The sequence below is a fragment of the Pseudoliparis swirei genome, chromosome 20 (genome assembly GCF_029220125.1).
Source record: "Pseudoliparis swirei isolate HS2019 ecotype Mariana Trench chromosome 20, NWPU_hadal_v1, whole genome shotgun sequence".
NCBI classification, from domain to species: Eukaryota; Metazoa; Chordata; class Actinopteri; order Perciformes; family Liparidae; genus Pseudoliparis; species Pseudoliparis swirei.
The window spans coordinates 11895276-11912482 of NC_079407.1; the positions used below are offsets into that span (position 1 = coordinate 11895276).

A 17207-nucleotide genomic window follows, 5' to 3' on the forward strand; every position below is an offset into this window, starting at 1 on the left:
CGCATACAAATAAATAAATAAATAAATACGGGCATACACAGTGCGCAAAATATATATATCACAAGAGATATTGCATTGAATTGAACACATTTGGCATTAGTTGCATGCCAATTGGACAAAAATGTTATCTGCTGTGATCAAAACATAACCTTCCGCATTTTCAATGCGAAGGTAATAAATAAATAAATACACGGCGATCAAAACATAACCTTCCGCATTTTCAATGCGAAGGTAATAAATAAATAAATACACGGCGATCAAAACATAACCTTCCGCATTTTCAATGCGAAGGTAACAACCCCCACACCCAACCCCCACACACACACACACACAGCTATCACACAGATTTCATGGTCACGTGTCAGCTGCGGTGGACTAAACAGTCTGTGTTCCTCTCTTCTCTGTGTGAATTCTTTAATTTACACTTGAGGGTCCTTCTCCTTTCAAATTCAGCTGCTATTATTCTTTTTTTCTTTTTTCCTATCGTTGCATTGTGTCCGGACAGCTGCTCTCTCTTTGTGCTTTAAAACCAGCTTCAGTGTGTGGCGCTGCAGTTAGTGCTCATTTTGAACAGAACTAGCATGAAGAAAGCTGAAACCTTTGGCATAATTTCCTCTTAAATAAAACTATTGAGGGTTGACAAGCTAGCGACTATACTTAAGGATCTGTATTTACTTTTTCATTTAATAGATATTCACTAATATAAGACATCACTGTATACCAAAAAGTCATTTCTCTGATATCCTAAAACTGTAAATATATTTATTTAATTGTGCTTTAACTCATAATTCCGACAGGTTCAGACTCAGTGAACGTCCTCTATATATCACAGTTATAACTGAATTGTAACTGTGAGAATTTAAGGTTTTGAAGCTCTTTTGATAGCTTTCAGTGCTTCATAATGAAATACAAATGTGACTCTATACTCAACAGATGTTGCCTTCTACCTCAGACCTTTGGCCCTAAATCAATCTACCGGTAATCCAACGTGTGTCATGTCCTGCTTCATCAAGCTGTTGGTGTTGGCCTGTGGTACCTGTTGGCGAGGGTGTCGATGCGTTCCTTGATGCGGTCGGAGTAGATGTTGCTTTGGCTGATCAGACTCTCTCCAGCCTCGATCACAGCTTTGATCCGGTGCAGGTTCAGCTCCATGGTGGTGGTGAAGTCCTTGTGTTTCTTTATGGCGGCCTCCACCGTTTCCACCGTGGCAGGCAGCTCCACGTGAGCGAGGGCCGACTCCTGGAAAGTGAAGACGGTAACAGTGAGGCGGTTTCCTGGTTTAAGATCAAGTGAAGTCGGGGGAATACGAGGAAAAGTAAAGAAGCCTTAATACAAATATCTGAAGAGCCGAGAACAGATGAGCGCTTCTGGAAAAAAGCATTTGAGCTAAAAAACGTTTTACTCAAAAATAAAATAAATTGTCAACTAATTTGATAATCCATGAATCAGTCACAGTCGAAACAACTAATCTTTCCATTCAGGCTATGAGGGGGTGAATGTTTGATTGTACATATAATTGCTTGGTGCCTTGGTTTAAATATCAGTCTATTGATAATACTGTTCATCAAAATTAAAAAAAGAACTCATGTGCTTTCAATCAATCTCCTTAGTGCGAGTAAATCAATCAACATGTAGGCATTAACATCATGAAGGCTAAATGTCATAAAGGCCAAATAACAACATAAGATCAAAGTTAATGTAGTATAAGACCGGAGCACAAATCCTATAAATGTGCCACACTGTACACACACAACACACAAAAACAACGCTGTCCATTACTGTGATTATTATGTCACAGACAGGGATCAATGAGCCAATCAGTTGACAATAGGCAAGATTTGACCAATCGGATTTGATGATGTAAATTCTAAGTCAGGAACACTTTTATGATCTTTTTTTATTTGTGTGAAATTGTGTGGTTTTCACAATTGTCTGTCACATATTAGACTAAATGGTGAATTAGTTAGTTTATTCGATAATTGTTTTGAAAAACTTACTCGTAACGTAAGAAAAAAAACTCAAACGAATCATATCATCACAGCTGTATGTGGCCTCTGGACGAAGAGAAATTGAACTGAAAGTGGGGAAGAAACAACGGAGAGGCAGACAGAGATGGAACGTCTTTGATACTTATTAAAGAAGAAATGCCGCTCTCTTGAATCAAACCCCCAGGCTAATGAGGAGACGCGCACACACACACACACACACACACGCACACGCACACACACACAGTCCAGGGTAGCTCCGCCTGTGACATTTAAGATTAGAAAAAAAATGATGTTCTGCTAATCTGATAGTTTTTCCTTCCTGATAACGATATCTGAATTTGAATATTGTGTGTGTATATATATATATACACACTGTACTACTAACCTTGTATGGCTGTGATATGATTGATTGATTGCTATCATTGTTGCATGGCCTAGCTCTCAGGTGAAACCCATTGTAAAACATGAACATACAAAGGATGAAGACCAAAGGACTTTCTCTTATCATCTAGTTAGACATTTTGCTAACATTACACTCTCAAATCGGTGCTGCACGTGTGCAAATCTCAACGGAGATGAGAAAAGAGGCAAGATGACTCACTCCTTAGTTACTTCCATCGTCAATTTGAGACGCAGCTTTCATTTTTCTTTTTACAAAGTATAAAGCCAGTTATGATGCAGAACGATGGATGATGTCAGAACAATCCATCCAAAGGTGTTCTGAACCAGAGGTTTTGGACTGACAACCCAACGACCTAAAACAGCAGAAAAAGAGCTCCTCGTAACCTCCCACCACCTCCTCGGCGTTTGCCGGTCTCACCTGGTTGTTGAGGAAGGATTCGGCCTGTTTGACATCTCGCAGGAAAAGGTGGAAGATGTGAGCCTGGACTAGAACCTCCCTCCGGCTCTCCCACATCTCCAGGAGTTTGTTCCAGCCGACATCGAGCTTCTGGAGCCACTGCTGCAGGGCGGCCTGAGGGAGGGGAGCCTCCTCGGACTCCAGCAGATCGTTCATGGCCTGCAGGCGCTCGTAATCCTCCTCGTACCTGCACGGAAAACAGAGAAAAGAAAGATATGGAAGACATGTCAAAAATGAAAATCAAGATTGAGCCTCTGATTGTCCTCAGCGACCCACCGTCCGATTTCCTCCTTCAGGGCCGCGTGTTTGTTGATGAGTTTCTCCGCCTCTTCCAGGTCGTTAGGAAGCAGGTCTGAGGCGGCGGCCGTCTGCGTCTGGACCAACCAGGTGAGGAAAGAGTCCAGGTCCTGACAGTTGGGGAAAGGAACATGAATCAAAGGAACATGATCTACGCTGAATCAATTATTTTCTTGGTCGCCAGTGCAAAAGTTTGTGCAGACGGACAAATCGGTTGAAATACTTCATCCCATTATCCCCATACAAAGGGTCATCCAGAAAATCCGATCCATCGCATCCATCCATCGCAACGCTCGAGCCATGAGGCTGAAATTTGACGTCAAAGTCAAATATTTGTGCGGTTGTGTTTTTTTGCGAATTTGTGCTTCCGAAAACCAAAATCTCCACCGCAATGTTGTCTGTCGTTGTCGATCTAGTCCAGACTCTATTGCCTTTTTATTTGTTGGCTGATATAATTGTCTCCTGCACCTCTTTCTGGTAAGTTGCTCCACCTTTATAGAGGCAGATGTTTCTTTTGCTCAGTCACATAACAGTGGGACGGAGTAAGATGTCTCGTCCGTCTCTATTCAGACGCTCGGTGATAGGTCCCCGCCCCGTGTACCTGTATGAAGCTCTGCAGCCTGCTTGCTACCATCAGCGAGTCCTCGCAGCCTTGCAGAGTGCGTTTTAGCTCCTCCCACTCCAAGCTGATGCCGTCGAACGGCACGAGAACCTCCATGGCCCGACCCGGATGGGCGTTGGCCATGTGCTCCGCCTCCTCCTACATCACCAGACAGAGATGGCGTTGTAGTGATTGCGGTCTTGTATGCTGCATAATGCAACTTGCGTATAGAATCATACCAACCTCCACATTTTTAAAAATCTTTTAAGGTTCCTCACGCTCACTGATTTATTAGAATAAATGCCCACTATGCTATCTATGAGCTTTACTGGTGCATTCTATATTTCCTGTAGCACCAACAGTGGTTTGTTTGTAATAAACAAAAAAAACGACAACACAAATGAACAGGTTACAAGGTTAGCCATCAACAGTGATAGCCATCATGGCGAACAAGAAGAGAAAAAAGAGCAGATCCAAACAGATTTGAATTTATATTGAAAAACCACAGTGGAAACCTCAAAGGAATGTCTTTCTTTACCGTTCATAGACTCAATGTATTTCCCCCCATAATTCCCAACCTGTAGATGCAGCAGTTTGGGCTCCAGGACCGACAGGGCTCCTTCCATGGTGGAGAGGCGTCTCTGCAGAGCAAGGACTCCTCCCAGGTCGCTGCCCACGTACTGAGTGGCGTCGATGGCTTTCCTCTTGTCCTGGATCTGGGACTTGATCTCGGCACACTGCAGCAGGTAGTTCTGCAGGCGTAGCATGGACTCCAGCTGGTCTTTCTTCTGCTCCACCAGCTCCACAATGCTGTTCCACCTGGTAAGATGTGACGACAAGGACAGAGTGAAAATGTGTTACTGTGAGAGAGAAAGGTATCGTCATTCCTTTTCATTCCCAAAGAGATTTGTTTTAGGGTTGTACATGCCCCCTTCAGTCCCGAGCCAGTTTGGAGCGTTTAAGTCCTCCAAACCCCAAAATCCGCCGACGGGATTGAAAAACATGTTTAATTCAGACAACCGGCAAAACTACACCATCTTTCACAGCGAGCTGTAAAAAACAGCATTATCATCACATTTGCATCTTTCCAAAGTTTGAATCATGTGATATTTCTTCAAAAACATTATATTCTTCACATATTGGACACATGGACACAGATTAGCGCAGCAGGGTGAATCGACCCGCCGATCCTCTTATCGAAGGACGACCACGCTCCTCCACTGAGCCACGGTCGCCCAGAGGTGCAGGACTCGTATACTGCAGTGGAAATGAGGCCATAGAGATGAAAATGTGACAGAATGACATAAACCTTCTTTGTGCTGAGAGGATTTATTTCCTCCCACTAATAAGGTTTGAAAAAGGATGAACTGAAAGACCACCAGGCTATTAGTCCAGCTCTCTATTGTTCCCGGAAAGAAGTGTGATTGATTGACCAGTCATACTGTACCTCTTTTATTGAAACCAAAAAGCTCTTGTATTTGGTTTCTGTTAGGTCAAAACTAAATGTCTTTAACTTAACACATGGATTTTGACCTCGATAAGAGCCATGCTGCTTAACCGGTAAAGACACGCTGACCAGATATGACTTGGTATGATGTGGTTTGCTCTCTGCCCGGGCCCTGTCTGCTCACCATGTCGTCATACAATATGTTCTCCTGATTAAGCTCCAGACCAGCAGGTCTCAGTACACAACCTATTTGGCACACACACACACACACACACACACACACACACACACACACTCACACACACACACACACACATGCAGAGATCCTTGTGACTGTAATGAGGTAATGGCAGACAGAGCACTCTGCGGGCGGGCAGGAAGACAGCTCGGTGACACTGACCTCAGAGCTGCGGAACTCGCCTGAACATGCAACGCATTGCTGCTGATTGTTGAGGTGTGTGTGTGTGTGTGTCTATGATGAGGGTCACTGCTCGTATGTGTGTATACAGGTAAGCAGTGGTGGATAAGCTTACCCACATACACACAGAATGATTTGTTTTATGATATACAAATTAAAGGCAAAACATGGATGCATGCTTACATGAATCCTGATGATTTAAAGACAAGGAAATAATTATAAGAAAAAATAAATTATAACATTTTAATAATATTGTAGGAAGATGCACTACATTAGAAAAAACTGTTTATATGTATGTCTCCAACCTGCATGGATCCGCCATTTCCTTCATCTGAAATGTTGCTAACTGCTGTTTTTGGCTTTGTAACTGCCATTTGAATGTTTAATATTAATATTTTATAATTTGGAAGGTAGGTAATGTAAAGACAAGAGAAGAAACTGACTGAACAACATTACTATGTGCTTTACAAGGTGAAAATATTCAACTAATGAGAAATAAACATGCGTTTCATTGTGCATTTACACACAATAACTCCGATAATGTGAACAGTGTTTATGTGTAAGCACAGCAAAGACACGATGCTGCCGTGGTGCTGAAGCTGAAACAGAATTTGAATGATTAATACCAGGAAGTCAACGATGACATCTGTGTTCTGTTTTTTTATTCTTTTGCTCTCGGCTGGCCTCCTCTTGACTGAGGCAGCCGAGACAGATGGTTCACCCCGAGACAAACGCCATGAGCCAAGGTCACAAGACTGGTAGACACCCGGCAGCCGTGGACTCTGCTGGCAGACGTAACCGTGGTCAGTGAATGTGGCCGAGACGGAATAAAAAAGCCACCCCGACCTGGCTGGATGTCAGCGGAAATAAGGGCGCGAGGGAGCGAGAGAAGCAGACAGAAGTATACTCTTTTACATTTACAATCTCAGGCACAACTCATACTCTACAAAGATGTTCAACTGGTGCCACGTCAAGCCAAAAGACAATTAAAATAAACTAATTAATTATAAAAATAATTTTGTGTGTATGAATTATAAGTACACAACCCCATGAAATGTCTCTCCCTCACGTCTCTCTTTTCTTGTCAGCCTGCCTTCCTTTCCTTCTGCCTACTTATTTGCAACCAGTAAACGGATGTGACCGTATTTGAACTGTGGAAGAGTAACGTAGAGACTTCGGATACGTATGGTAGCGATAGCAACCTATCAATAACAGTAGTCCCGCCCTAAAGCATACTCTGCTTTATGGTCTATTTGACTCTTAATGAATCATAATTTACAAAATGAACATCCTGCTGTATTGAAGAAGACTTAAAACTAGAGATTGAGACCATAAACTGATGTTTACAATGTTTACTGAGGGAATAAATCAAGAGAGAAGTAGAGTTATTTTCTTAGAAACTTCTATACAATCTGACGTATTTTTGAGGAGTCACCCCCTGCTGGTCAGTAGAAGAAATGCAGGTTTAAAGGACTTCCGCACTGGCTTCACTTAGAACCAGTGGTTGCAGCTTGGTCTACCGACCGGCCTTCCATGCACTCACTAGATGCGTTCGTCACAGCTGATAGTACTAACAATATCCATGTTCTTTGTTTACTTTCATTATTTTGGAGCTAGCGATGCTCGCTGCTATTATTGGAAAAGCTTAAATGAGTAATCTTTAATGTTAGGAGAAGTACAAGTCAGTTTGGTTTCCGTACCTGGAGTTGAGGTGATCCTGACAACCTCTGACCTCTGTCGAGGACGGATGACCTCCATCCAGGAGCTGCTGAACTATCTGGTTAACGTCTAGGATCCTCCCCATCAGGCTGTTCATCTCTTGGTCCAGGCTCTCAAACCTACAACAAAGGGCATCGTGAGATACAACCCAGCTGGGCTTCCATTTGCTGCGACAGCGACCAAACCTTCTGCCTCACCGGTGTGCCACCATCTCCACATCCTCCAGTCTCTCTGGGATCTCCATCTTGTCCAGCCACTGCTCCTTCTCGTCAATCCACAGCTCGCAGGCGTTGACCTCGCTGAACATGCGGTAGACGGCGAGGGCATCGTGGAGCCACTGCTGTCTGAGCACCGCCACCTCGGCCACCTCGGTGTAAAGCTGCTCCACCTCTCCCATGCGCACCTGCACCTCCTGCAGAGCGGGCAGAGGACAGAGGAGAGGAGTGGGGACAATGAAGGGAGAAAAGATGCAGAGGGACATACAAAATACTTTACAGGAAAAAAGTGAAACATCCTTTCCCTGCTCACCTCCTGTTCACGGTACTGCAGAGGCAGCACCACCATGTGTTTGCGGAGAGCCACGACATGCACACGATGTTTGTCAACGGCCTCGCTGACCCCCCTGTGCTTCTTCAGAAGGGACTGGGTGGAGTACTCGTCGTGTCCAAAGTCCTCGCTGGAGACCAGGCGGTAGGCATCCTGCAGCCACGCCACCAGGTCGTCCGTCTCCGTGGAGAACTGGAAAAAGTTGAGCGCCTCCTGCAGGTGGCCGAGACGCTGCGCGGCCTGGTCCTCCAGCCTCTTCCACTCGCCCTTCACCTCCATGATGCGCTCCTGGATGCCCGCCGTGCCAAAGCTCTTGTCACTCAGGATCTGCTTTCCTCGCTTCATGGTGTTCTGCAGGAGCAGGATAGGATGGAGGAATAACACCGTGACTGTTAATTATTCCTTCCAATGCATGCAGTACGGTGGTATTCTAATAAGCAGGTTCTTCAATTCTGTTTGATCAAATTGATAAAAAACCTTTAAGCTGTGAACCAAATGTACAAAAGAAGGGCAAAGCAATGTACTGCTGGCTGTGGACAGGGGGAAGCGGCAAAACCTATTTTATATCCCAAAAGAAAGATATTTAGAATAATTTAAGTCTTTGCTTTCTCGATCAGACTCCTTTGACCAACAGTCCTTTTACCTCAAAGGGTTTGCTGGTCTATCGCTGTCTCCATCGGTTAGTTAGTTTTGTTGTGTTATTGGGATGTTGATGTTTTAAAAAGTTACTATTTCGGATTCACCAAAGTCACACAAAAACACAAAACAAATTAATCAATGGAGGTAGAGATGGAATAGTGCAGGGGTGGGCAATTATTTTTCCCAGGGGGCCACATGAAGAGCAGAAAATATTGTGGAGGGCCGGGCCAATAGCCAATATCCGAATCACATTAATTGTATTTCTTTGTAAAAATCGGTAAATTGCATTGTTTTGACAAGCTGTGACTGGTTAGAGCAGGGGTGGGCAAACTGACAGATGGGCCGGGCCAGTACCAGCTGGAGAGAGTGTTTGTGTGACAAAATATTTACCAGTCCACTCATCATGAAACACTTTTCTTTTCTTTGGTCCAGCATTGTTACAGAAGGGCTCAATACATGAGCAGGGGCGTTTGTAGGATTCAAAGAAAGCGGGTGCTAAGCCCCATGGGGGCCATGACTGTTTATGTTTGCGCGCGCACAATTTTAATATCCATTGTTGGAGACAGAATTTCAGGGTCATAGTGATATTTTATGCTCATTTGGACACTTTCACTGAGATAAAGATGAACTACTTCAGTTTCAAATATACCATTCAATGGAAAAATTGAATGGTATATTTATTATCAATATAATAATAATGATAATAGAGAGTTTCTAACAAAATAGCTAACAGCCAGCTCAAGGGGGGCTACAGCCCCCCGACAATAGACCCAACGACGCCCCCGGGCGCAGGGCGCTGCAGTCACGTGGGTCTGATACAACAGACCAGCATCTATGTTTCTTAATGCCTATTTATTGCTCAGCGCTCCTTGAGGCTGTGTGTGTGCGGCTCTCTTGCAGCATTAATGCGGTCCTAACTATAATTTATAATAAGTATAATAATTATAATACTCGGCGGGACGGATTTTGCCCACCCCTGGACTTAGTGTCTTCTGCAAAGCAAATACAATTTTTCAATGGAGTCCAGAAAGAGAGCATAGACGGATATCATGGCTTCAGCTCTACTTTGGAAATGGCTGTCTCACAGTGAGATCAAATGATGGAAATATTCCAAATATAGCGTACACTTTTTTATTTAGGAGAACCTTTTTTAGATGTGTAACATACATTTTACTACTGGACCAGTCCCCGGTCTTATTTATTAATATTATTGCTCCAGTGTTTCTGCTTCTGTTTCTCCAAACTGGGGGTCGTATTGACCACTATCTACTGTAGTTAATACACTTAAATACCTCTGACAACCCCACTTCAAAACGTCTAAATTATCCCTTTAAGGTGAGCTCAAAAGCAATTTATAAATCAACAATTTCAATGAAGTACATAAAGGCTCAAACTGAAACTCCAGTTACTGCAGGTATTCCAGGTGCTCGTGCTCACGCACACGCAGACCAAAGCACAGAAAGCGCATACACACCTGCAGCAGCGACCGGTGAGCCAGCAGCTCTCCAGCCAGGGTTTTGTGTTTCTGTAGTAACTTCAGCACACTGCTCAGGTCCTTCCCGTTACCCTGAGCTCCCAGGATGGCGCTCTTCTCGCTGATCCAGGCCTCCGACTCCTCCAGATCCTAACAGGGGAACAAAGAATTACATTTCAACAAGGAATATTTTCTAAATATAATGAATATAATCAGTGAAAACATCTAACGGAAGAGTGTAAAAAGAAAAAACATTGTTGAAAGAACTGAGAAGGAAAAACCATGTGAAGGAACATCTCACACTGATTCCGGTCTGTTTCCGAGAGCCTCACAAAAAGGCAGAAGCGGATCTCGCCAAATGAATCAGTAATGTGATGTAATTAGTGATTCAACAGTGTGAACCAATGACTCTCTGGACAAAGAAATCTGCTATTCTCATTATACGCTCATTACTTTCATAGATCGCTCTAGAAGCTTACTCACTAACATTAATAACTCGTTCATCACCTCTGTGTAAGTGACGAACAGTTTGTTCAGCAAACAGACATTCCCAGTCAGACACATGAATGTTGAATGAAAAATATAGTGTTGGAATTTAGATTGTATCTGAGTGTTCACACAATTAGAAGGCTGGGCCAGAAAAGGAAAGCTTACTTTGACTAGAAACCATTTTGTGTGTGAGCATAACTAATAGGATTATAATGTGCACCTTCTCTCCCAGCCTACACGAGGCTGTGTTATTCAATAATACTGTGGAATAGATATGCTGTGAAACTCAAACAAATGTCCTCAGCGCACTGCAGAATGTGTTGTTCTCGTACAAAAGGAGCAATAAAACAGAGTTTTATTATTATTACTACAGTATTTTGCTGAGAGATTTCTGTTTTAGCCAGCTGTCAATATGAAAATGGTAAAATACGGTTTGTTGAATTAAAGGCAGAGTGAGTAGGCTTTCCTTTAAAAACAATGTCATGTTTTAATGTAATGATGTGCCGGCTGTCATATTGGGAAAGGAGAAGCAATGGTTGTTTACATACGCGGAAAACACCAAAATAAACATTATTGTGAAAAGAACGCCCTTCAGATGGGGTGTACTGGCCCCATTCACTTGCTCAATGCAATCAACGCACCATAAACTCGCTGCCCCACCCCACTGTCCTACCCCGCTGCCCCACCCCTACCTGAAAGAAGGCCCACAGTTGTCTTGACTCCTCAAGCTCATCATGCCGTTTCGCTGCCAGTTGTTTCAGCTCCTGCAGGCAGGTGGAGACGTGGTTGACACGGTTACAGATCACCTGCGGGTCGCAGGGTTGGTAACCTGGAAAAACGATCAAAAGAGGTTAATGACAGTGAAAATCCCAAAACGGAAACAGCACTTCATTCATAACAGGCGCGTTCTTACATACATAGTTCTGAGCAGATCACCTCACTGATATCATATGGTCTCAAGGTCAAATACATCTCCACTGGACTAAATTAAATCACTACTGGGCTATTTCAGTCAGCTACGGAAAGGTTCAGAGCAATTCATTACTACTCAAACGAATCTTAGATTTTGTACCACAGGTTTAATGTATAAAATATTGGACAGGTGTTGTTGTTATTGTGGATGCACCAATCAGCCTTTTTGAGTCCTTAATAATACGAAACATCAGGTTGCTTTCCTAAATTTGTAAAACTAAATGTAAATAATAAATAGATAGATCTAAATGCACTGAATTGTTGGATTCTAAAATAATAACACCCAATACCAGATCGGCATCTTGTCACTGATACCCGATACAGCCGAGTCACTATCCGACCAATATCAATGTCAGTAAAAGTAACTACGGTAGTTATTGTGCCCATCCTGTAGCTTTTATCGATAGGCTTTTGTACCAAAATAGTTGATTTGTATTCTGCTGCCTGCAGTCAAATTAGGTCTGCATAACGTCAACGCTGAAAATACATCAACATAAAAATAAAAAGTTGTCCTTGAAGCCGATAAATACACTCAAGAAGCCATATCGTCATCTGCCTGCTGCTGTACAAAGTTTTCTGATTTCTAAAATGACAAGGACTACATTTCTATCAAAATAACTTAAATTAATACAAATATTTATCAATTATTAATTATTAAAATGAAAAATCACATAAATCACATTTAAAAACGTGATTGGTTAATACAGTCGTTGGTGGCAGCCCAAAGTCAAATAGTTGTATGCTTATCATACGCTTAACAAATTGGAATTAGCTCATTCCTTCAAGTTGATTATTACCAGATCAATTAAACAAAGGCATTTCTCTTCATGACAGCTCTCATTAAAGGCAATATTAACAATAATCCCAAAGCTTTGTTTATATTGTTGCTTTCATATGAAGACAGATGGGTGTGTGTAGATACCCTCTACAGTGGTGAATTTGAGCGCGGCGGTGTTGAGGCTCTCGACCCTCTCGGCCTGCACCGCGATGTCGACTTCCTGCAGGCTGTGTTTCTGCAGCAGGTCGTCCACCTCCAGGAGATGCTTCCCAAAGTCCTTGGACAGAAGCTGGACCTGAGATGGAGCAGGAGACGGCAGAGAAGGGTGTTATAATACATCACAAATGCTCACCCCCCCCTCTCCATTCTATCCTACTATCTTGATAAATCATAAACTAATAAAAATAGAGCTATGTATTTCTTCTTTGACTCTCTGTCTTACTGGATCTTACCTTTTTTTTCTCTCTCTCTCCATGTCCACTTTTAATTTCTTCTGTCTCTACTACTGATTACAGTGGACTCTCTATCTATCTCTCTATCTCTCTCTCACTCACACACACACACACCTGTGTTTCCTCCATCCAGTCAATCATGTAGACCATGTCCTGGAAAGTCTTCTGCAGGGCCAGGTTCTTCTCCAGCCGGGTCCTCCTCCCAGCCACCAGCTCCTTCAGCAGACTCCACTGGCCCAGGATGTTCTCCTTCCGTGCCAGGATACGCCGGATGTCGTAGTATCCTTCGACCTCCATCTCCGCCCCGAGTTCCACCACCACTCCGATTCGCTCTTCGTACGAGGCGATGTCCGCCTCGATGGCCTCGTGCTTCTTCATTGCCGCCTCGACTGCTGGCAGGTCGTAGCCAAAATTGTCCTGGAGACGAAAAGAGGAACAATTCAAAAGAAAATGTTGTGAGATGAGCAAAGAAAGTGGGGAGAACTAAAAAGAGTAAGTGAAGACCAATCTAATGAAGATAAACGACCAAAGCAGAACCTTAACTTGCACACAGTAGTACAGGAAGTACTTCATATGTATGAGAACACAGGTTGAAATCTATGTGATTTCAACTGATATAATACCTGAACTAGTACAAGTTATATCTTGCACATTTTAAATCCAATCTCAGTAAAACATCCAGATCCCATTCAGATGCAATTCTATTTTTTTTCATTTCCAAAGTTAAACTTCTGGACCAAAGTTGTCTTTGTAGTATGATATAAATATAAGAAAAATAGATGAACTAAGCAGTTACACTAATGTAGTGTAATATTGATCTGTTATTTATCATATGTCACTAATCATCTGGACTTTGCATCTGTGCAGAAGGGAAGAACAGTGGCCATTATGCATTAAATATCATTAAGAAAAGGAACTGCCTCGCCAAAGCAACATTTTGCAGGTCCTCTTTTTCCCTCATGCAGTCGAACCCTTTTGCTTATTAGTAATTCCATCTTCAGCTGCTTGAGCTCCCTACCTGCGATACGAGTCTCTGGTTCTCATTGAGCCAGGCTTGTCTCATGGTGGTCTTGTGGTCAAAGCACTGAGCCAACAGCTCCAGCTTCTCCTGACGAATCAGCTCCTTGCGCAGAGCCACGCCCCGCTCATGCTCCGCCTTCTCAAGCCTCTCCCAGGCCTGGACAGAAAATGACAAAAGGTACACAAATAAAAAAAGTTTAATAGCGGTAATTTAAAAGAAAAATGTAGGTAATGGCAACTATGACAGGTTAAACGGGCCAAATGTAAGGTGAAAACTTTAGAAACTAAGTTTGACTGCAGGTTTTATACTGTGTATTTTCAAAAACCGACACAGCTGGTGGATGTAAATGACCTTGTTGATGTCTGAGATGAGCTTCCCATCATGAGGCACGTAGGGTTTCTGGTTGTTGGCTCTGAGCTTGCTTTGGATGGTGAACAGAAGGACCTCGAGATTCCCCTTCTCCTGGAACCTAAGCAGAAACAGACAACTATAGTCAGCGATCCAGTTTCACAATACAGTGATGTTCTCTTTTGCGGGTCCTGTGTAGGACACGCCGAAAGCACTTCCAACTTCCGTCCAGAAAGAAACACAAAGTTGGTCTGGGTTTCGGTGTCTTGCTCAAGGACGAGCGGGCAGCATGAACGCGTGCTCCCAGGGAGGTCTGAGTCTCCTGGATGAACACCTGGATGGTAAATGATGCTTCAAACATATGTGGGGACATATTCTGAACAGATGCATTGTCACTGGATAAAAAAGAATGATCTCTTATGTAAAAGACATTAAGGATGATGAAAAGGTATCAATTGTGTAAAATTTTCTGGTTATAGTATGTCATCTATTGCTGGAAGTGACACATAGTCATTATTGTTTATAGCTGCTACTTATTTCTGAGTAAACTAATATCTATAAATTGTCTGAAAACACATTGGTGACAATAATTCCAATTTCAAAGTGATGTAGTTGGTAAATCTTCTATGTATTACAGATTAATTGAATGCGCTTGTAGCTACAATCAGAGTCGGACACCAAGTCGGCAGTTGTGTTAACAAGCAGTGTGTTAATGACTAAACACTCTTCAGTAAAAGAGGACGCAGGAATCCATACTCATGCGTGAGTAGGTGTGCTATGTAAGAATTTTTAAATGGCACTTAAATATCAAGATGCCTTGTCACAAATCCCCAAAAACGTACTTGATGGGCTTCTCGATGGTGCAGTAGGTTGTGAAGGCCTGCAGCTGCTGCTGGACTCCGGTCAGCGAGTTGGCAAACTTCTGGTTGCTGATGACCGCGATGGTCTTTTCTATCCAGTCGAGTAAGTCCGATGCCAGAGCCTCGTAGCGGTTGACGATCTTCTCCGCCTCAATGCAGTTGTCTAGGACCTGAGTCAGACAGAAGGAAGTCAAGAGCAAAAATGAGAGAAGGATTTTTTAAATGTAAATAATGAAATATATATATTCCTCCATCTCTCAAACAAACAACATGTGATGTTGATCTTGATATCTAGAGAGCTGTGCTCACTAAATGTGGGGCTACTTGTGGAGTCCTAAACAGTAGAATGGGAGCCAGAGCCTTTAGTTATCAAGCTCCTCTTTTATGGAACCAGCTTCCACCTTCAGTCCGGGAGGCAGACAGTCACCTCATTTAAGAGTAGACTGAAGACTTTCCTCTTTGACAGAGCTTATAGTTAGGGCTGAATCAGGTTCACCTGGTCCAGCCCCTTGATATGCTGCTATAGGCTTATAGGCTGCTGGGGGACGTTTAGGATACACTGAGCACCTCTCTCCTCTTCCATGCCTGCAAACTCATGAGGGGTGCAAAAGGTGACAACAGGGGGGGAAGGGGGGATGCCTAACTACATCTACCTCAAAGCTTTTATAACTATAGTCTTTTGATTATTCTGACCGCAAATCTAAATAATAATAACAAAAAGGTCCTCTGAATAATTCAGTGATCGGGCCCAAATAATAGTAATAACAACTTTACATTGTCATTATATATAATATGGTTAAAGTCATTCATGAACCAACTTCCTGTTTTTTTTAATCGTGTGCTCTGCTGAGCTTTGAGTCTGTTCCTTGAGTCTGTTCCTTGAGTCTATTCCATGAGTCTGTTCCATGATCCTGTTGATGAGTCTGTTCCATGATCCTGTTGATGAGTCTGTTCGATGAGTCTGTTCCATGAGTCTGTTCCATGAGCCTGTTGGATGAGTCTGTTCCATGAGTCTGTTCCATGATCCTGTTGGATGAGTCTGTTCCATGAGCCTGTTGGATGAGTCTGTTCCATGATCCTGTTGGATGAGTCTGTTCCATGAGCCTGTTGGATGAGTCTGTTCCATGAGTCTGTTCCATGATCCTGTTGGATGAGTCTGTTTCATGGGCCTGTTGGGTGAGTCTGTTCCTTGAGTCTGTTCCATGAGTCTGTTCCATGAGCCTGTTGGATGAGTCTGTTCCTTGAGTCTGTTCCATGAGTCTGTTCCATGAGCCTGTTGGATGAGTCTGTTCCATGAGTCTGTTCCATGATCCTGTTGGATGAGTCTGTTCCATGAGCCTGTTGGATGAGTCTGTTCCATGAGTCTGTTCCATGATCCTGTTGGATGAGTCTGTTCCATGAGCCTGTTGGATGAGTCTGTTCCATGATCCTGTTGGATGAGTCTGTTCCATGAGTCTGTTGGATGAGTCTGTTCCATGAGTCTGTTCCATGATCCGGTTGGATGAGTCTGTTCCATGAGTCTGTTCCATGATCCTGTTGGATGAGCCTGTTCCATGAGTCTGTTTCATGAGCCTGTTCCATGATCCTGTTGGATGAGTCTGTTCCATGAGTCTGTTCCATGATCCTGTTGGATGAGTCTGTTCCTTGAGTCTGTTCCATGAGTCTGTTCCATGAGTCTGTTCCATGATCCTGTTGGATGAGTCTGTTCCATGAGTCTGTTCCATGAGTCTGTTCCATGATCCTGTTGGATGAGTCTGTTCCATGAGTCTGTTCCATGAGTCTGTTGGATGAGTCTGTTCCATGAGTCTGTTCCATGATCCTGTTGGATGAGTCTGTTCCATGAGTCTATTCCATGATCCTGTTGGATGAGTCTGTTCCATGAGTCTATTCCATGATCCTGTTGGATGAGTCTGTTCCATGAGTCTGTTCCTTCCTCTACATGGTTGTCATGATCCTAAAATTATAACTTCTATACATAGGGCCTACTTGCCATAAATATCATACCTGATACCAGAATTCAATACAATACCATAACGATATACCATAAATACGATGTACCATAAATATGATACTGGTATATTTATCTACAGTAGTAATAAAATTAAAAAAATTAAAATGTTAAAGCCGAAGACGGTCTCAAAAGCGCCACAACTTAACAGCACTCGCTGTGAGAGCGCTACGCAGCGCATTGCGTGCAGACAGCATTTAACGGAGCAGCGCGTGCGCTCTGATCGCGCGCTCTTTTAATGAAGTATCGTGCTAAAAATATGTAAAATCATATCGTTTTTAACGTACGGGT

General features: G+C 43.1%; 1 protein-coding gene across 4 annotated transcripts in view; it reads right to left on the minus strand.

The window, feature by feature from the left end:
- The window catches only part of LOC130211207 (spectrin beta chain, non-erythrocytic 4-like), a 77559-nt gene that overhangs the window by 41385 nt on the left and 18967 nt on the right, over positions 1-17207 (minus strand). For all 4 annotated transcript variants that reach the window (XM_056441931.1, XM_056441930.1, XM_056441932.1 and 1 more), the window contains exons 9-23: positions 14891-15078; positions 14052-14169; positions 13698-13856; positions 12794-13096; positions 12372-12522; positions 11170-11306; positions 9989-10138; positions 7858-8226; positions 7527-7741; positions 7311-7448; positions 4324-4564; positions 3746-3904; positions 3124-3254; positions 2809-3034; positions 1037-1239 (exon numbers count right to left, since the gene is read on the minus strand). In XM_056441931.1, coding sequence (XP_056297906.1) covers positions 1037-1239; positions 2809-3034; positions 3124-3254; positions 3746-3904; positions 4324-4564; positions 7311-7448; positions 7527-7741; positions 7858-8226; positions 9989-10138; positions 11170-11306; positions 12372-12522; positions 12794-13096; positions 13698-13856; positions 14052-14169; positions 14891-15078 — 2888 coding nt within the window. The remainder of the gene's footprint in view (positions 1-1036; positions 1240-2808; positions 3035-3123; positions 3255-3745; positions 3905-4323; positions 4565-7310; positions 7449-7526; positions 7742-7857; positions 8227-9988; positions 10139-11169; positions 11307-12371; positions 12523-12793; positions 13097-13697; positions 13857-14051; positions 14170-14890; positions 15079-17207) is intronic.